Source organism: Clarias gariepinus, chromosome 7 (genome assembly GCF_024256425.1).
Source record: "Clarias gariepinus isolate MV-2021 ecotype Netherlands chromosome 7, CGAR_prim_01v2, whole genome shotgun sequence".
NCBI classification, from domain to species: domain Eukaryota; kingdom Metazoa; phylum Chordata; class Actinopteri; order Siluriformes; family Clariidae; genus Clarias; species Clarias gariepinus.
The window spans coordinates 36,249,484-36,270,782 of NC_071106.1; the positions used below are offsets into that span (position 1 = coordinate 36,249,484).

The 21,299-nt window shown below is 36.3% G+C and overlaps 1 protein-coding gene across 1 annotated transcript in view; it reads right to left on the reverse strand.

The window, feature by feature from the left end:
- Nucleotides 1-815: 815 nt before the first annotated feature.
- Nucleotides 816-21,299, reverse strand: part of otogl (otogelin-like) — a 68,957-nt gene continuing 48,473 nt past the window's right edge. Inside the window, exons 42-58 of the mRNA XM_053499790.1 lie at nucleotides 20,670-20,887; nucleotides 19,074-19,215; nucleotides 18,725-18,910; nucleotides 17,148-17,360; nucleotides 16,946-17,050; nucleotides 16,732-16,839; nucleotides 14,973-15,074; nucleotides 14,442-14,546; nucleotides 13,875-13,915; nucleotides 13,472-13,535; nucleotides 13,115-13,293; nucleotides 11,636-11,740; nucleotides 9,385-9,504; nucleotides 9,251-9,296; nucleotides 7,209-7,280; nucleotides 1,208-1,287; nucleotides 816-1,118 (exon numbers count right to left, since the gene is read on the reverse strand). Coding sequence (XP_053355765.1) covers nucleotides 918-1,118; nucleotides 1,208-1,287; nucleotides 7,209-7,280; nucleotides 9,251-9,296; nucleotides 9,385-9,504; nucleotides 11,636-11,740; nucleotides 13,115-13,293; nucleotides 13,472-13,535; nucleotides 13,875-13,915; nucleotides 14,442-14,546; nucleotides 14,973-15,074; nucleotides 16,732-16,839; nucleotides 16,946-17,050; nucleotides 17,148-17,360; nucleotides 18,725-18,910; nucleotides 19,074-19,215; nucleotides 20,670-20,887 — 2,087 coding nt within the window. The 3' untranslated portion in view covers nucleotides 816-917. The remainder of the gene's footprint in view (nucleotides 1,119-1,207; nucleotides 1,288-7,208; nucleotides 7,281-9,250; nucleotides 9,297-9,384; nucleotides 9,505-11,635; nucleotides 11,741-13,114; nucleotides 13,294-13,471; nucleotides 13,536-13,874; nucleotides 13,916-14,441; nucleotides 14,547-14,972; nucleotides 15,075-16,731; nucleotides 16,840-16,945; nucleotides 17,051-17,147; nucleotides 17,361-18,724; nucleotides 18,911-19,073; nucleotides 19,216-20,669; nucleotides 20,888-21,299) is intronic.

The following is a 21,299-nucleotide window of genomic DNA, read 5'->3' on the forward strand; positions in this document are numbered from 1 at the left end:
AGTAAAGAGAAATCGCAATGTCTTGTAATAGTAAAGACATTCTTTAGACTATCTCTTATGTGCTTCCAACTTTGTGGAAACAGTTTGGGGAAGATCCACATATGGGTGATATTCAGGTAGCCACATTACAGGTGTGCTTTTTAGCACCTTGGTTTATTCTTAATTAAATTGTTTTTTACACCGGTTCCTGAAAATCTTTGATTTATACTTTTTTTATGCTAATGCTTGGACCCCTGGAATGGAATCTGACATTTGTGTGCAAGAGATCACATCCACGTCTGTACCAGACAGGTAATTAATTAATTGATAGATCACAAGAGAAATGGCACATTTTCAGTTTAATAGAACTCAGACTTTCACAAATCTGGCTTATTTATTTATCCCTGTAGCGGGTTTAAGTGTTTTTTAAAAAAATGTTGATGGCAAATTCTTCAAAAAGTACAGTAATCTCTTAAATAAAAACAGGTTAAAAAAAGTTACAAAAATCTCCCAAAGTGTCTAAAGTACTACCGACTTTCCTGGGTTACATAATTACATGCAAGGTGCAAGAATCAATTTTGCTTCAAAATATTTTTGAGAAACAAAACTGCATGATATTGATATTATTACCCTGTACTCGGTCACATTCATTATTTTATTATTCCTGTTTTTATATATATATACCGACATACTGTATATAAGCTGACTGATTATTAGTCATATATTTGTCTACTGGCTATGTGATTAAATTGTGTAATATTCCCAGATTGTTAATTCAGATTTAAAAAATATATACTGTATACATAAATATGTTAGTATATGAGTTAGTAGTCTGTGGTTGCACTGATGCGTGTGGTGTTATCTGAGCACATCCACTGAGAGGGTATATAGAGCTGAAAATGCCAAGGTACTGCACATCTCTAAACTCCTATCAGCTGTTAGTTCCACTGGCATGAGCAGTCCATCGGCTCCTGGTAGCTGTATTCCACAGACGTAGCGTTGCGGGTGCAGTACAGCTGGATGACGCGGTTCTGTAGGCCGTTTTCACGACAGCACTTGCAAAAACGTGCATGGCTGTTTATGTTGAAGTTGAATATGGTAGCGGAAGGACATTTCCCATCACAGGAGTATACTGTTACCTAAAAAACAGACAGAGAGAGAATGATTACCACCCTGGATGATTAAATAGATGTTCAGCCAGTTTTGTCATGAAGCAAGTCTCACTCACTGGTGCATTACTTCTGCAGTCATCTTTCCTGATAGTGGTCCTGATGGCAACCCTTTTGCATGTTTTACCGTCCTCTTTACCTATACACATCGAGGGAAGTAATACAGTATAATAAAAACACAATCACAGTAAATCATACAGTAATTAATATTTAAATATGAAATGTCATTTAATAATCATTAACAAAGAGAACGTTTAGGAAGAAATACAGTAAATATAGTACTGTAAAAAAACGTCTTAAACAATCCCTCATGATGTAATTTAAATTAATAGAATGTGAACAAATGTTTTACTGCGGCAGGCTGCAAATTTATAAATAGGTTGTTTATGTAACAACCTCAGCAGCGACCTCATTTCCCCTCTCGTCTGTTCCAACCACTTAGCATTTAGCATCAGCAGTGTACTAATCAACGGCCTGATCATCTGTCATCATCACCACCTGTTTCTCACTGGTTCATGCCTTAATTTAGATGGCCCACAGGTCACGGCACTGAAAATGAGAGCCAAAAGCTTGCCAAAAAGCAAGCCTGGAGAAACTACTCCTCAGGACTCCATTAATAATATACAAGGAAGTCTGGCTCTTTGGAAGCAAAATACAATAAGTCTTCTACATACAAACATTCAAGTTACAAACTGTCAAATACGGATTTAGTTAGATCACATGTCCGGCGTACATTGTCATGGTGTGTGCATTGTGCATCCCAGGATGTCTAAAAGCTACCATATAGATAAAGCTGGTTAGGCTAAGAAGTGGCAAGCAATAACAATGGAGACAAAAGTAAAAATAGTTGATAGCATGGAGTGAGGTGAAAACATGGCAGACATTGCTTGTACTTTTAACATGAATCGTTTGACCATCGGCACGATTCTAAAAAAAACACTCTACTGTAATACTGTATACTGTGTATAGAGAATTGTGTTAGTATCCTAGAAGCTGAACAGTGTTTGTTGGACTTACAAACAAATTTGACTTATGAACAAGCTCTTCAAACAGAACTCGTTCGTATGTAAGATACTGTATGAAGACGTGAGGGGGAGCTCAAAACTTTTGACCAGTACTGTGTATCACTGGGAACAATTTAGTTTTAGCTTATTACAGCCTGAAATAATGGGCGTGTCACATTACATAATGACTGGCACATGCATCTCTGTAGCAGCTGAAACAACAATGAAAAGAATGGTGGACTGACAAAGTGAACCATTTCCACATGTTGCATATCAGTAAGTTGTACTGTTATATTTATTTATAATACTGTTGGTGGGGTAAAACTAAAGTCATGCTATCGGTTATGCACACTTGAGCTCTGCTTCCTGTGCCGCAATGATTATGAATGTAAATAGCAAAGCATTATACTTCAAACGCCACTTTTGTATTTTGCACTAAATGTGTTTTAAAAGTATTTAAAAGATGTGGCTGGCTGATTTCTTGGTCTTGGAGGAAGCATGTTTTAGCCTTCACCCTCCCCGGCTTATACTGGTTATAAAAGGGCGAGAGTTGGAGAGGAAAATGGCAGGTCACCAAATTATAAGTGAATAAGAAGGGGGAAAAGGCCATGACGAGAGATACTATTGCTCTAAGAAAGCCATGGTAAAAAAACTGCTAGCTGTAGTTTTGAGCACAGTTACAGTACATGAAGAGGAGTAATGAACTAAAAGTAAGTCATTTCAGCTTCTTCGCTTGAATTTTGATGTCACAGAAAAAAAGATCAGAAGAAAACAAATAGGGACAAAAAGAATTCATGATATGTTTACCAACTGATTAGGACAAAGTGAGAATCATTAATGATGACAGACTCGGTTCAAATACGGTACATGGTCTTACACTGTAGACAACCACGCCATTATTGAGCACATGCTACAGTATCATTCACTCACACACTCGCCATTACTCTCTCGTGCCTCACACACATATTGTTCATTAACTTAAAAACACATACCAGACTCAGTGGCTTCTTTAGAGCGCAACTATTGCATCAAACCAGTTTATTGATACAGTAAGTCTGTCTCCACACGTAGGTGTTAGCCGTAGTCTTTGATAAGTAGAGGTGCTAGAAGTACATATGAAGTACTGAGTACATATGCTTACTTATACTTTTCATAAGGTATGATATGTTCTATGTACAATCCTTGTTTTATTGATTGCATGTAATATTCTAATTTCAATCTGAGATTGTGGATTTGGGGTTTTCATGAGCTGTAAGCCATAATCATCTCAATTATGACAAATCATAAAAAACTATCTTGCTTTGCATGTAATGAGTCTGTCTCATGTTTTAGTTTCACCTTTTAAGTTGCATTACTGAAATAAACGATATTAAAGATTTTCGAGTTCCACCTGTATATAAACTCCACTGACGCAACCAAGTTATGAACGACTCCCAGACATTAACACAACCTACGGGTCAGTTCGGTTTGATTTGTTCATATGCCGAAAATGCTTCGTGTAATTTCAGTTCTTAAGGTGAAAATTTGAAAAAAGTGGGCGTTCATATGCCGAGGTACAACTGTATGGAGTGATACAGAATGCAAGTGATTATGTTTAGATTAGAAAATCTATGCATTTTGTGTGATCGTTACATGAAAAGTAATTAGTCGGTGTACTCCCAAAGTCCCTTTCAATCGTTAAACAACGACCTAAGATGTATCTGTTTCTTCCGCACTTATACTAATCTCCCCCACCCCCCAAAAAATAATTAATAATCCCCTTCACAACTGTGTTTGACTGATGGCACTTAATTAGTAACCTAGTAACCAAGTGTAATTATTTAACCAATAACGGAAACTTCAAAGCACTTTTTGTAAGTTGCTCGGAATAATAGCCAATGCCTGTAAATGTAAATGTAATACAGATACAAGAAAGAAATACTTAAATACAGTAACGGAGTAGTTGTACATTGTTACATTACTTTCCACCTCTGTTGCTAAGACCTGCTAACTATTAAAGAAATTCTTTAGAAGCTGGAGAGCAACACATTTCTCCAGCACATTTCACTAAAAGTTTGGCGAACTCTGACCCTTAAAGTGTCAGGTTTAAAAAAAAAAAGGTGAATTTACTGGAGTTATCAGCATACCATTTCCTCATACCATAAATCACTGATTTGCACTTGACATCTGAGCCAAGCAGGAGAGACAAGTGTTGAAGTGTGTGCTGAAGTGTGTGGTATGCAGGGTGCAGGACTGTCTTCATGTGTGTATGAAGTGTATTCGAGTTATCAGTTTGTGCTCTTATGTTACTTTAAAAATCCGTGTTTGAACTTCCATAATTTTAACCTATTACCAGGAAAGGTTTATGTTACTTTACCCACAAAAATGGCTCTCATTAATTGTATAATTTATACACTTCAACAATAATTGCCACGGCAGTAAGGACTTCACTGGTGGTCGCTATGGGAGAAATGACATGATGGAATATAAGGAAAAGAGCTCCTAGATTCAGAGCATGTGAGGCCTCAGTAAACAATTGGATTAGGATGAAAATGATGTAATTCACATACTGTGGATATCACAGTCACAAAATCTCAGCTTCACTCAGCAACTATGGAGACGAACACCTGCTATACGAACACTGTTAAGTAGAATGACGTCTAAGCACTAAATATATATTAAATGTAAGACTGGGAATTTTGGATTCACCATAAGTGGGTGAATCTCTGGCCACCTACAGTACAGTACAGTATTAGTCAAAAGTTTGGACACACCTTCTAATTCAGTCTTTTTTGTTTAGTGATTTATTTTCTACATTCTAGAACAATACTGGAGATTTCCAAACCATATGGAATTAAGTAGAAGACACATCTCAATTAAAACTGTCCAAATGAGATTATTGCATATTGTGAACATCTGGATGTTTTACAATGTAGAATGAAATAAAAGTCAGGAAAGGACATGAAATTAGAAGACATGTCCAAACTTTTGATGGTAGTTTAAAAGGTTTGGGAATGTGCTGTGAAACTGCTTGTAACTGTCCGAGGATGTGTACAGAACCATATAGACTTATAAATATTCTACACTTGAATGCTGAACTTTTAAGTAAAGATTTTTGAATTTATAATGTAATAAAAAGAACACATATTCTACCCATCCAATTTCCATACTGCCTGTCCGATGTAGGGTTACAGGGGACCAATAAGTGTGAGATGTCAGTGCTAACTGCTGAGACAACATGTATTATTTCTTTTAAATATGTGTAAACAGACATTTTTGTATAAAATACAAAAAAGTAAGAGCCAAAGGAAAAATACATGCCATGAATATTAAGGTTATGGCAGAAATCATGGTGATGAACAGTGTTCTTTTTATCACTGAGGTTTACTGAGGATAAAGCTACTGTATAGTTATTATAGTGAAATGAGTAAGCTTCATATATTAAGCAATCTTTAGAGACATAAAACAGATTTTTCAGCTATGTTTGTGTTGCTCTATGTGACACTACTGTAACTCCTCAAGCTGACTTTTACATTTAAGATGTTTAACTGAATGTTTAATAGACAGCATGAGGGCGGCGGATCTTTGCGCAGAGCAGTCCTGGTAAGGGGGGCTTTTCCACATTCCTAAAATGAAGCCCCAAATGGTAACATTTCAACTGTAGTAATTCCTAGAAAGATCACCAGAAAGTTTGTCAGTATGGAGCTCAGTGTGTCTCGCTGCCATTTGGAAGAAATCATTTCTGATCGTGCTCAAACATTTTAACATAGTGGGGGGGGGGGGGGGTTGTAGTGGTTTGTAGGTGGTTTATTGATTTGGTAAAAATTGTGTTGAATTCCTCCTTTAATGATGACGTTCACAGCTTTGAGCTGTCACTACTGAATCATTTCAAATCATTGATAAATAATAAATTCACTGCTAAATTCCATCTTGTGCACTAAACTGCTAAATAATACGCTCTAATAGATACAAAATCATAATTCATAATTCGTTCCGGAAGCGTGCTTGTATATTAAAACACTCGTATATTAAAGTGAATTTCCCCCATAAGAAATAATGGAAACTGGGACGATTCGTTCCACAACCCAAAAATATTCATATATATTTTTGTATAAAATACATGTATAATGTATAATATATTTACATGTATAAAATATAAAAAATAATAGTATGCTCTAACAGATAATAAATCAATGGATAAATCCAACCCTGTGCACTAAACTACTAAAAGTATGCTCTAATACAAGTACGGTGAAACTTTGAACTGCGAGAATTCATCATTCGTTCCAGGAGCATGCTTGTATATCAAAACACTTGTATATCAAAGTGAATTTCCCTCATAAGAAATAATGGAAACCCCAACATTTGCTCCACAACCCAAAAATATTCATATAAAAATAATACTTAATACAAAAAAAATAAAAATTATATATATATATATATATATATATATATATATATATATATTATAAAAAAATAATAGTATGCTCTAACAGATAATAAATCAATGGATAAATCCAACCCTGTGCACTAAACTACTAAAAGTATGCTCTAATACAAGTACGGTGAAACCTTGAACTGCGAGAATTCATCATTCGTTCCAGAAGCGTGCTTGTATATCAAAACACTCATATATTAAAGTGAATTTCCCTCATAAGAAATAATGGAAACTCGGATGATTCGTTCCACAACCCAAAAATATTCATATAAAAATAATACTTAATGCAAAATATATACATATTATAATACAAAAAAATAATTGTATGCTCTAACAGATAATAAATCAATGAATAAATCCAACCCTGTGCACTAAACTACTAAATAGTATGCTCTAATACTGTAGATACTAAATCCAAGGCTAAATCAGAGCTTTTTTCGAGTGTGAGTAAATGAGCATTATTTGGGACTGAATCTCTGGTACCAGTATGGATATTGATGTATTCCTTTTTACTAGTAACTGTAGTTTCCTAAAGTTAATATAAGTAAGTTTTAAATATGGGTTGGGTCACTCACACACACACACACACACAGACACACACATGGTACACTAAAAGAGAGGAAGAGCTTTGGAAAGTACCTGTGTCACAGTTAGTACTAGCAGTGGGAGTTACTGGACTAATGGAAAAAGGTAACAAACCAAGTCCAGCACCTGAGAAACACACAGGGGCATATTTATAATTTTACACATCGACCATGGGTCATAAACACCGTCTTCCCAGCATGCACTGTGTCAAGCTGGACTGAAATCCCTCAACTCATTCCACGCTTCAAACCATATAGCAGCCAACCCACAGGAAAAACCTGAAACAACCAAACCGCATGCCCTCACACACCCACATGCATGCAGAAACAGAACCTCTGACAACAGTTAATGTGTATAAAATTTAATTTAAAATAAATGTAAAAATCGTGTGAACACAGATAAGGCACATGCCAAAGCGTCTCCTCAAAGGCATTTCTTAGTTCCCCAGGCATGCAGATTCCATACCAAAGCAGCAGGTTTTAGTGGAGCGATTAAAGATCATGCAAACAGCTAATCATGTAAGTTTTGGTTAACATTGCACAGTATAGGTAAAAAAGAAGTGAGCTTTATTAAGTATTTAGAGCTGATTTCCATCCTTAAGGAAAACATACAAATCTAAAATCTCAATTATAGGGCTGCATAAATAATTAGCATTACTCTTCTTTAGTTTGACCAACTAAACACAACTGATAATGACAGTGTTGAGCTCAGCTACAGTTATAGAAACAGATAATTAATAAATAAATAAAAACTCTACTTATAAGTGAATGTTTCAGTTCTCAATTTTATAAAATTCAAATAACAGAACCTGAAACCACAAAACTACAGTACAGTATTGTACAAAAGTCATGAGCCAGCTCTCACTTCTTCATATTTTACTTCCAAACAGCCAAACTTTTGTGTATTTTTAATGTAGGCTTCCTAAAATAATTTTTTGGGCAGTTTCAGAGAATCTTCTTTTGTTTGTTTACCTACACACTGACCTAGGAATCATTCAAGAAGAAAATACATCTAACTTAAGTCCTAACCCAGTGAGAAACAGGTGCAGATGATGACAGGTGATCAGGCTGGTGATTAGTTATACTGCTGATGCTGAATGCTGAGTGGTTGGAACAGACGAGAGGGGAAATGAGGTCGCTGCTGAGGTTGTTACATAAACAACCAACATTTAGTTTGCAGAAAAAAACATTCTTTCCCATTACCTTTTGATTTAATCAGTATGAAGACTATCTTATCTATATATCAACTGTTCCAAGGAAAATATTGCATATTTTGGATGCCTTCCGCATTGTTTTACAGCGCAGAAAGAAACAAAAATCAGGGTATGGAATTAGAGGGTGTGTCCAAACTTTTGATTGATACTGTACATAACAGTATAAGATAAGGGGTGGCTCAAGACATTTTCACAATACTGTGTATTAGCATTTTAATTTCCATTTATACATCAATTTAAATGCTAATCCGTCCTGTCCAGGATCCATCATGTCAACTACATGCTTCAGGATTTACTGCACTCTCCAGGAATGCAATGCATCTGCTCAGAATTCTGACAGCAAAATAAGAAAGAAATTATTTTGTTTTTTATTGTTTATTTATAATTACAGTAATCAGTAACCACAATTTTAATATCTAAGTGTATACATTTTTTATTACGCAGATACTGATTTTTTTTAACTCAGAACCCATCTCATAACAAAGCTAATACACCTGGCAGACGTAAAATATCTCACAACCGAAACATTAACCTTGTTAGTAGAGCTACAGAATTCCTTTTAAATCTCTTCCTACCAAATACCTATGCTGCATAAAAAGATAACATTCTGTAAATGCAATATAATAATAAACTAAATTTATAATAAATCAATAATAATAATAAACTAAAGATGGAGTAAGGAATAGGAATAAAAAGCCAGAAATGGGGACAAGGAAGACTAAAAGCGAGCTTCATTTCCTCCAGGACAGCAGGACTCAGTTTAACCACAAAGCAAAACCAGCAGCCCAAACCAAAAAACCCACCACGGCCACCTCTTTCATCTAAACCCCATCCAGCGACCACTACTAACCACAAGCAGCCACCACCCCACCTGAACACTTACATGTCTTGCAGCAACCATCAACGTAGGTCTGCACCACGCCTCCGTTCTGAAAAGAGATTGTGAGGATTATAAAGATGGGTTTATAAAAATATTCGCTCGCATTATGACTGAAATGTGTCCATGTTTCTGCAGACCTGAATGCACTCTGTGTCGTTGAATGGAGGGCAGACGACTCCGGAGGCAAGAATCACCGCCCCGACCGCTGTCTCGATGCAGTCAAAACGTGTGCAGTTTGACACCCAAGAGCTACCTGCCTAGAATCAGACAGAAATGACCCCCGCCCACACACACACACACACACACACACACATAAGCTTCAGTTATGGTTTATATACTACTGTATCTGTAATACAAAAAATGTGGACCAAACTAAAATTCCAACACATTATTCTAAACTATGGTGTCTCAGAATTCATTACACTTTAAGGCAAAAACAAAACTATAAAGTTAAGAAGAATTGCTAATTAAACAATTAACTCATAATTTACTTATTACTTGACTACTACATAATGGCTTGATTGAAACCCATTATACAGTTGAGCAAAAAAGTATTTAGTCAGAGTTCTCCCACTTAAAAAGATGAGAGAGGCCTGTAATTTTCATCATAAGTATACCTCAACTACAGTATGTGAGAGAAAATAGGGGAAAAAATCCAAAAAATCACATTAATTAATTTTTTATGAATTTTTAATAAATTAATTGGTAAAAACCAAGAATTTGGTCAACTACAAACAAGCATGATTTTTGGCTCTCACAGATCTGTAACTTCTTCTTTAAGAGCCTCCTCTGTCCTCCACTCGTTACCTGTATTAATAACATCTGTTTGAACGCGTTAATCAGTATAAAAGACACCTGTCCACAACCTCAAACAGTCACACTCCAAACTCCACTATGGCCAAGACCCAAAGAGCTGTCAAAGGACACCAGAAACTAAATTGTAGACCTGCACCAGGCTGGGAAGACTGAATCTACATTAGCTAAGCAGCTTGGTGTGAAGAAATCAACTGTGAGAGCAATTATTAGAAAATAAAAGACAAACAAGACCACTGATAATCTCCCTCGATCTGGAGCTCCACGCAAGATCTCACCCAGTGGGGTCAAAATGATGACAAGAACTGTGAGCAAAAAACCCCAGAACTACACAGGGGGACCTAGTGAATGACCTGCAGAGAGCTGGGACCAAAGTAACAAAGGCGACCATCAGTAACACACTGCGCCGCCAGGGATTTAAATCCTGCAGTGCCAGACGTGTCTCCCGGCTTAAGCCAGTACATTTTCAGGCCCGTCTGAAGTTTGCTAGAAATCATCTAGATGTTTCAGAAGAGGATTGGGAGAATGTCATATGGGAGAATGTCAACTTTTTGGTAAAAACTCAACTTGTCGTGTTTGGAGGAGAAAGAATGCTGAGTTGCATCCAAAGAACACCATACCTACTGTGAAGCATGGGGGTGGAAACATTTGGCGCTGTTTTTCTGCAAAGGGACCAGGACGACTGTGTAAAGGAAATAATGAATGGGACCATGTATGGTGAGATTTTGAGTAAAGAACTTTCATCAGCAAGGGCATTGAAGATGAAACGTGGCTGGGTCTTACAGCATGACAATGATCCCAAACACACCGTCTGGGCAACAAAGGAGTGGCTTCATTTCATGGTCCTAGAGTGGCCTAGCCAGTCTCCAGATCTCAACCCCATAGAAAATCTTTGGAGGGAGTTGAAAGTCCGTGTTGCCCAGCGACAGCCTTAAAACATCAACAAGAATGGGCTAAAATCCTAGCAATATCAGTGTATGAAAACCTTGTGTACAGAAAACGATTGACTTCTGTTATTGCCAACAAAGGATATATAACAAAGTATTGAGATGAAATTTTGTTATTGACCAAATACTTATTTTCCACCATAATTTGCAAAAAAATAAAATTCTTTAAAAATCCTACAATGTGATTTTCTGGATTTGTTTTTTCTTATTTTGTCTCATAGTTGAGGTATACCTATGATGAAAATTACAGGCCTCTCTCATCTTTTTAAGTAAGAGAACTTGCACAATTGGTGGCTGACTAAACACTTTTTTGCCCCATTATATGTGTGTATTATACACCGCCTGGCCAAAAGCATCATCATTTAAGATTTTAATTATTGGGCTATCAAGCTAAGAAAACGTTAAAATTACTGGAATTGGATTGAAAACCAATTGGATCTTCAGTTTTCTAGGGAGGATTGTAAAGGAGTAGTTTTTTACAAGGAGCACGAGGAAATCATTTTTATGTATGAATTGGCAACCATATTGTACACTGTAATTAAAGCTAATGACGGCCGGACTAAATATTAGAATGTACGACTTTTTTTTTGGCCAGGCATAATATTTAATTAAAGAGAGTCAGGTGTACCGTAAATACTTCTGTAGTTCCGTTTTCGTTAGTGAATGAGCATGAGACGTTCTTACACGAGCCACAACACACATAGGGGTCAGAGGACGGGACATACACCTGGTGCTTTAGAAACAAACAACAAGACAAGAGGTAAGCAAAGCCATTCACAGCCTTCAGATCCACACAAGTAACACATTATTATGTGTACACAGTATTATATGTTCTTATAAGATATTTGTATAGATATATGTATAAAATATATTGAGAAGGTCCCCCTTTCTGTAATGGGCTTTGTGTCCTGACACCTTTCTATTAGAACCTCCGATGACCCGGTCGCCAGTTCATGTTTTTTTCCTTCTTTGGATCACTGCAGTCCAGCAACATCTCACAAGCGCTGCAGTTGTAGAGTTGCTTTGACCTGAACATCACCCATCACAATTTGGCACTTGCCACAGTAGCTAGAGTTACAGTGTTCCATTACAATGGCGTCTGGAAGTGGGTGGGATATATAGTGGTACCTCGGGGTATAAATTTAAACCAATATTACCAATTTCTAACACTATGATCATATTTTTGCACATAAAAACAATCAAAACATTTTAAAAAATAAAAGATAAAATAAATCAACATTAAACTGAATGCAGCTCCCTTTTCTTCTGGTTACTGTCCTTGCTAATATTCTAGGGAGCGATGGTGCTGTGTCTCCACTAAATCGTGCACAAAATGCAAAACAACCCACAAAAAAACTCAGTAAACTCGCTTCGCTTGTTTTTTCACGGATAAAACTAATTGTGAACAGCTCCCGGAATTCCCGCAACTTGTGATTCGGGTTTATTTGCTTGTATGTCAAAAATGCAGGTGCTGCCGAGGTACTGCTGTATTAGGAAGCAATTTTTTTTGACAAATTTTTCCTTGATGTTGATGAGTTGGAAACAGAAAAAAAAAATTAGCATCATAAAGATTTGAGTGACAAATTGTGTTGGCTGGACAAATGCATCAGAGCAGCTCCAAAACTCCAGCTTTTGTGTCAGGTTCCAGGTCTCTATCAAAAGTGGTCCAAGGAAGGATAAGCAGTGAACTGGCGATAAGGTCATGGGCTCAGGGTCAGCCATGGCTCACATGCAAATGGGGATTGAAGGGGTTGGCGCCGTAAAAAAAAAGAAAAAAAGCTGAAAAGATGCATTAGAACAAAAAAAAAAAAAAGAAAGAAACTGATGTATCAAGGCCATTTCAGCTTTCTATCCTAAATCACAGAGGTTAAGGGATGTTTATGTCATAATTAAAGTATTTTCATTAATCACAGTGGTTTATAGGAGAACTGAAAACCTTACAACAGACTTTCCTCTTTATCATTTTATTTTAAAATGCAGGTAAAAAAAACCCTCTGGTGAACCGTACATTAGGATTATGTAAGACACCTTACACTTACTGTAGGATCATGGCTCAAACTGTTTATATTTAACTTGAAATATTGTCCATAATGTGTGTTGGACTTACAGGTTCACACTTTTCTGAGCAGTTCGAAGTGGTCACGTCCATGGCGTAGAAACCCGTCTCGGGGTCCGTGTGTGTGAGACACTGCACAGTATAACACAGCTCTCCCTCTACGTACTGCACCATGGACTGGCCTGGACTCAGCACAGTCACTCCCTGAAATAAACATACATCTGCCTTCTCTGCACACACACACACACACACACACACACACACACAAGCAGGTGCACACCCACAAGAACATATTTTAAGTACAATGATTGATTAGGAAATATGGCCGCAATCAGTGTATAGTGTGTGTGTGTGTGTGCGTGTGTGTGTGTGTGTGTGTGTGTGTGTGTGTGTGTGTGTGTTTCTTACTACATAAATACAGAGTGCAGCCACAGGTACTGCTGTCATCTGGCTCCTCATCTTGAATTTCTCCCTGACAAAGACATAATACAGTACGAAATTGAAGGTTATTTACACTGTGTTTGATTAAAGTCCGAAGAATAATACAAGTTCTTTCCAGTTTTGTATGTTGTTTAAACTTTAAAATACATTAATTCCAAGATAACTAGAAGATCTAGCATTTAATTTTTTTTATGTTTGTGTTACATGTTGTATACTGTATGTAGGCCAAAACTAAACATTGCAGCGTAGATCTCATTAAATATATGTTTGTGTACAGGGTTTATATGTCCTCTACATCATATAATTAGTAGAAATCATAAAGCATAAAGGACATAGAGATACAGGTGACATGCGGTGAACAGGAACTCACCACAGCACACTGAGGCCGTGCGATACTGTCACACTGACACTCTGGGGGAGAGACGACAGTTAGCGAACTGAATCAGATCAATACATTAGCATGGGTATACACCGTGTCCCAAAGGTTTCCAAAAACAGGGAACATAGCAATTTTTTTCAGAATTTTTTAGACTTGGTTTATACACTAAAGCGAAACATTATGCCTGGTATTGTGTAGGTATTGTAGAGGTTTCTTGGGCAATCCAAAACACGCAAACTTCACGCACATAGACCCAAGCTGGGAATGGAACCAAGAGATGGGAGACTGGGAAAATTGAACCCTCGACCCTGGACATGGTTGAAAATCGCTTTTGACAAAATAAAAATATTATAAAATAATTTTCAAGGCTCTATTGGGAATGTTGCAATAAACTTTATTTAAAAAAAACCCTGTTGAAAAAATTATAAACAAACTCAAAAACATTGGAGGTGTTTCAGAGCGACCGAATAGACATCCACTGACGATGGCACAGACGTTATGTACAGAGTTTTCCGGGATACTTTGTATATGAAGGATTTATGCGAATATGAATATTACCACAGTGGACATCAGGGCAGCAGCTGCCAGGTACAGGCCTCTTGACCAGTGCAGTACCAGTAGCACAGCTAATACTGGGCTCAGGACACAGGTTCATATCACACACTGCAAAAACAAAAGCAACGAGTTTGGAATTTAAGCTTAAAAAAAGAAATAAGATTTAATAGAAGCTTTAAATAGATTAAAAGGTGCTGTAAGGTTGCAATTGCACTATTTAGCATTTAAGCAATTAAGGATCGACATCCTTCCAATATAATCAACTCACAACACCATGTTTAAACTTTGCAGAAAGATAAACTAGTGATCACTTCACAAGTGTAATTAAGTTGTAACTGTAGTCGTGCACAGTATTTTTAGTGAAGTACTAATTAAACCGATAACACCAAAGGTCGAGCAGCTATGTGATAACTACTGTAGCTAAATCAATAATTTAGTCGTTTATTTTCGTTGATTATAAATTATATATGATTTCATCATTCGTTATTACCATCTGATCTTACGTGTGCTTTTATACTGTATGTGTTAAATTACCGCAATGGTAACCGGGACAGCAGTGATGAGTAGTGTTCATATCCACAATCAAAATCTCTCCTGGCAGACACACTGGGATGGGCTCCATGCAGGACTCACACACTGTCAAACACACACACAATATAACAGATATGGCAATGTAATAACTTAAATTATACTATCCTATACTCATACTACAGATCATACTATAATCATACCATTATATAGGATTGAGCAATCAATCGAAAATTAATCACAACCGATATTCGGAACCTCGTATGTTAATTATTATCGTGTCACTTGAATTAAATAGGTTTAACCAAAATCTATAAAATAGTACTCCTGTTAATAATAATGTAGTTCAGGACTGGAGTTTCCTACAGTCTACCTGAGACTCCAAGAACGAACTGGACTTCATTTTAATTTAAACAAATCTCCTGTTATACTGAACTTCCAGCCTCCTAACACACAGTATGATGCAGATCAATCCCTGCTATCCGTTTCCACCCAGATGAGGATGGGTTCCCTGTTGAGTCTGGTTCTTCTCAAGGTTTCTTCCTCATCAGGGACAGTCTCATTATTTTAATTCATACACATTCACATTTCATACAAACTTATGATTGTGTAAAGCTGCTTTGCGACAATGTCAATTGTTAAACGCGCTATACAAATTAAATTGAATTGAATTAAATTTAATTGAATAGTCATCATGGGCCTATTGTTGAAAGTTTAGAAAAGTTCTAAAAAGATCTTCAATCAATCAAGAAATCGAATACACTTTGAATAATTCATAGATAAAATATGTACTTGAAATATGTTACTGATAGTTTTTAATTTTACCTCACTAGGCCTCCCTGACTGCAAAGTATTTGAGAACTCCTTCTAAACATTCTAATACACAGTTTTGCAAATTCCAAAAGTTAATTAGTCCATGATGTGATGAAGCTGAAGGGTTTGAAAATGTTCATTCGAGAAGCACAGAGACATGGTGAGAACTCGATGTTTTAAAACTTACTGTAATACTGTACTCTTTTTTTACCATGTTGTTTCAATTTATGCCAATTGGCTTGTACTGTATATTAATTTCACTTTTTCCTAAAATTATTTTATTTTCCAATTCTCAGTACTTACTTTCCCAATAATTTGTTCGATGAAGGACTCGATTTGCCCAATAATTTGTTCGAATAAAAAAATCTGTCAATCTAGCCGCAGTACCAGTCTAAAGTTTGGACACACCTACCACACCTAAGTCCATTGTCTTTTCTGATTTATTTTTCTTTCTACACTGTAAAATATATACACTGTCATATATAATAATCTTCTTTGAATAATTATCATAGATATTGGGATGTAATTCCTTTTCTGTAAATCCTTCATAACGGCTCTAATCTGAAGTGCAGGTTGTTAATTGGTGATTTCTGAGGCTGGTGACTAAATAAACTTCTTTATTTTGATCTTGTTTCCTGGGAAGGTCTTCATGAGAGCCAGTTCCATCATGGTGCTTGATGGGTTTTGCAAATGCACTCAACATAATACTGTTCTTGTGAGAAATGTTCCAGAACAGCTGACCTTCAAGTCTTAAAATAACAGCTGACTCTTGTTGTTGGTGCTATTTAATTACCAAATGCCATATGTGTTATTTCATAGTTTTGAAAAAAAAAGAAATCCAGTATTTTTCTACAATATAGAAAATCAATCCAAAGTTGTGTCTAAACTTTTGACTGGTACTGTATGTAAGACATCCCATGACCACTAATCACTGAAAGCAGACTCTTCTTACCACATAGATAGTTATAGCAGCAGGCATGCTGCCCTCTGACTTCCACCAAAAACTGGTCCTCTTTGCATTCAGGCATTGGGACACTGGGACAGGACAGGGGGTCACATTCTGTAACAAAATAATGATTTCAGATTTATTATTTATTATTTCATTTATATCTAAATGAGCAAACCACTGTATATTAGAAGTGAATTAATGATGTAACTTCACCGACCACATCGATATTCAGGACAGCAGGAGACGGTGCTATAGCCAGTAACCAGCTTGTTCCCAATCTCACAGGAAGGAATGTCATTCTGGCAAGTGGTCGTGTTACACTCTACACACACACATAACACACATATACACATACTAGTCCTTCTTATAGAGCACAATTGGCATGTATTTTGTTTGTACTGATGTGTGTGCATGTGTACCACAGATCTTTTTCGGGCAGCAAGCGCCCTCCTCCAGCACATCGATGTAGTACTCGCCGTCACGCTCACACAGAGGGACAGGCTCAGGAGGACACTCAGGCTCCACCGGGACAACACTGCCATTCTCCAGGCAGGTGAAGAGACAGCAGCCTCGCAGAGAACCGTTCCACACCTCCCCTGGGGCCCGTGGAGCGCCGTCGTTATCCGTACACACTGACACGCACATGTCGGACACAGAAACACACCAACAATTACAAAGAAAAAAAAAAAAACATATTTGTGAATAACTAATCAGCAGGCACAGATCCATGCCGGCAACACTGCATCTGTATATTATAACAATTATATAATTATACTACAATTATTATAATACATATATGTATACTAATGTATACTACAATTATTATAATACATTATAATGGATGAACAACTCCACGCACATCTACACTACATGTTTACGTTTACACTCTGAACCATTGCACAAAGACAATTTAATAACCTTAGCACAAAGTCACCTTTTCTATGCATATTTGCACACCATTATATTTCTATTTGTACAGTACATTTCTATTTTTAGTTCTATTTTTCCTAGCTAAATTTTATTTTATTTATTTTATTTTTTTATTAAAATTTTCTATCGTATTTCTTTTATTCATATTTATTACTATTATAAGCTTTAATTCTCTTTTTAAGGTCACTGGCGGTCGTGTAAGCATTTCACTACATTTCGTACTGTGTATGACTGTGTATGTGACAAATAAAATTTGAATTTGAATTTGACAATTATACTTACACTAACAATATAGTAATTATATAACATAATTATATTACATAATTACAATACAATTATACTTACATAGTTACAAATACAATTATAATTACATTTTAATCAATATTGATAAATACTGTAAATCAAACTGTGCATTTGGGTTTTACAGATACAGTATGTCAGGTAAAATAATAGTTATCATTACGTTAATAATGTGTAAATTTGACCACAACCGGAATAAGGGACTCTCAAAATAAGTTTTTGTTTGTTTGTTTGTTTGTTTGTTTGTTTTTTGGTCATAAAAACAACAGAAAATAACCATAAAAACATGTGATCATGTATACAGTATCTTTACTATTTCTTCCCCAATGTGACTTTTTTTTATGATTTCCCAATGTGACTTTGATTTTTACATTTATTGCTTAGTCAAGTTTGTATAGTTGGTTAGAATGAAATAAAAATTCAGTTGATTATATTGCCTACAGCATGTTGTGCTGAACAAAAAATATGTTGCACAATCCTGAACCCTATACAGTATATATTATTATATATATATTATTACAAATAAAACTAAAATGCTCTTGGATTTAAGAGCAACATGTCCATGTTCCTTGATGGAGCTGATATATGCATACTGTAAATCCTATACTGGAGTAAAATTAATAATAAATATCATCTATTACAAACAGCCCAGTGTCATGTCTACAGGATAATAATTATGATTCATTTATACATCACTTAACCATTTTACCTAAAAACTAAATCTTTCATTTCTACATTTTGATTACACAAGTGCGCGATTCCTCACCACACTGGTCCTCAGTGACGCAGAACGCCGAGTCGGCTCGGTGCAGGATGGTACCGCTCTTACACACACATTCCTCTCGGATGGACGAACAGGTGCTCTCCTCATAATAATCTCGATTCTGACACGTCATCGTCTTGCACGTGTTCACGCACGGCTTATACTCTTTACCAGGTGGACACTTCAGAGCTGCCACGTACAAACAAACACACAATAAAGAACACAATCCAGAGTTAGTGCATGAGACCTGGTATATCTGTGTGTGTCTGTGTGTGTGTGTGTGTGTGTGTGTGTGTGTGTGTGTGTGTGTGTGTGTGTGTACTGTACATTTTTTGTGCATGTAAAGACTTACGACAGAAGTTGCTTTTCCTCCAGCTGAAGCAGATCTGGTGAGTGTAACAGATGGCTACATAAGCAGCGAGAAAGTCACACTCGTGTTCCTTGTAGTGCAGGTCACCTGCCCAGATTTTGTCACAGAAATGCTCCGGTGAAACCTATAGAAAAATATCATTTACAATTCAACATCCACTTAGAATAAACTAATGTATTCTTGTACAGTAAATCCCTAAAAAAAAAAAGTGAATTTTGATCCGGTGAATGGGTGACCAGAATTAAATTGCGCAGTGCTTGTAGCAAATTTGATAACAGAGCGCAAAATACATGATTGAATTTGGAATAGAAAATGTTTCAGTACTTTTCACATCATTTATGGACATCTGCACTCACCATGGACTCTTCTATTTCATCTCATTTTGAACACTTTTGCTCATTTATGGTCATTACATCTTCACATTCATGCATATTTGCACACTCCACAGACATTTCTTTTTAAATTCTATATCAATTTCCACACATATTTGTACAGCCAAGATTATTGTCTATATTTTGTACAGCTAATCTTTTTTAAATATTTTTTTTATATTTTATATTTTGTTCTTCTATTTTTTTCTGCAAGTAAGTTTTTCTATATTTTATTCTTATTCTAGTCCATATTTCTTATTGATCTTATGTATAAAAGAAGATTATTATTTTTTTTATTGATAATCACGAGCGGTCGTATAAGCCTTTCACTGCATATCGTACTGTGTATGACTGTGTATGTGACTAATAAAATTTTAATTTGAATGCACAATTAAAAAGTACGGTGGCCGTGAAGTGCAAAACAAATTAACAAAACTAAAAACAAAATAAAAAAAAAAAAAAAAAAAATAACAAATTCAAAAACGAAATTAACAAAACGGAAAACAAAATAACTAATATCTGACTGGCCGAGAAGTGCAATACAAAGTAACAAAACGGAAAACAAATTAAAAAACAAATAACAAAACCCAAACCTTTTTTTTTTTTGGGGGGGGGGGGGTATTTTTGTTGTTTTGTAAATTTGTTTTCTGTTTTGTTAATTTGTATTGCACGTCTCAGCCAGTCCGATAAAACCCGGAAAAGGTAGGTATAGTTTGCGAATGAAATGCTTACCGCTGATTGGACGAGACATCTGTCACTCAAGATATACAGGAAGTAGGAACTTGTTTCTTTATCTTTGTTTCTTGTGTGTTCTGCTTCACTTTAAACTATGATGGCCGTGAAGTGCAAAAAAATAAACAAAACTGACTTTAGGGCCACCGTAAGAACGCCATATTTGAAACCACAATAATGTTTGCACATTCATACACACACGAATCTACCGCTACTACAGTACTTCCTGTATATCTTGCCATGTGCGGCGTGTCCACACTGATTGTGGCGTTGCCTGGCAACAATGTGTATAAATGGCCGCACCTTTGCCTATTCAGAACTCCGCGGAGTAGCAGCCTGCGGTTCTGCCCGTTCTGAACCATTTATGCGCGGCTCCACCCCTCGCGGACCCACTTTGTTACACTGTTCTGTCTTTTATGAAAAACTACAGTATATATATTGTTTTTATATAAATATGTAGAATTCTGTGCAGGACCTTGTGGTGACACTTGGAGAACGGGGTCTGGTTGAGCATTTGAAAACACTTGGAGCAGTTTCCCGTAGTGCAGTTGTCTCCCACTCTCCGGAAGTAATCCGTTTCTTCGGATGTGTCCACCATCCAGCTGTGAAGAAACAAAGGGATCTCTTCCACGTCTCGCATCACTGTCCCATTGGGCAGACGTAAGTCGTCTGCTGGGTTACCGTCACAGCAGCCTGAGAGACGAAGCACATGTTAGTCTCAAACACATTCTTTCTGTATGTCAATAACCTGGAATATCCAGCTTAGGAGCTGCCTTACTTTACACAAATTCATTACAAAAATAACTAAAAGTTCACTATATTATGAAAATTTTATGTATTTTTTGGTGCCTCAATCGTATTTATAAATTGAACTAAACAAATAGCCATGAGCCTAGCATTGAATAATTACTGCAGGAATTAATTTATTATTATTATTATTTAACCCTAACTCTACCTGATATACTAGTGAGCAGCTTCTCATTTATTAAACAATCATGTCAGAAGATATCCTTTGATTGTGGCAAAGATGTTACTTTGTTTCAAAAAGGTTACATTATTTTCCTGTATCAAGCAAAGAAAACGACTAAGGAGATTGCTGAAACTT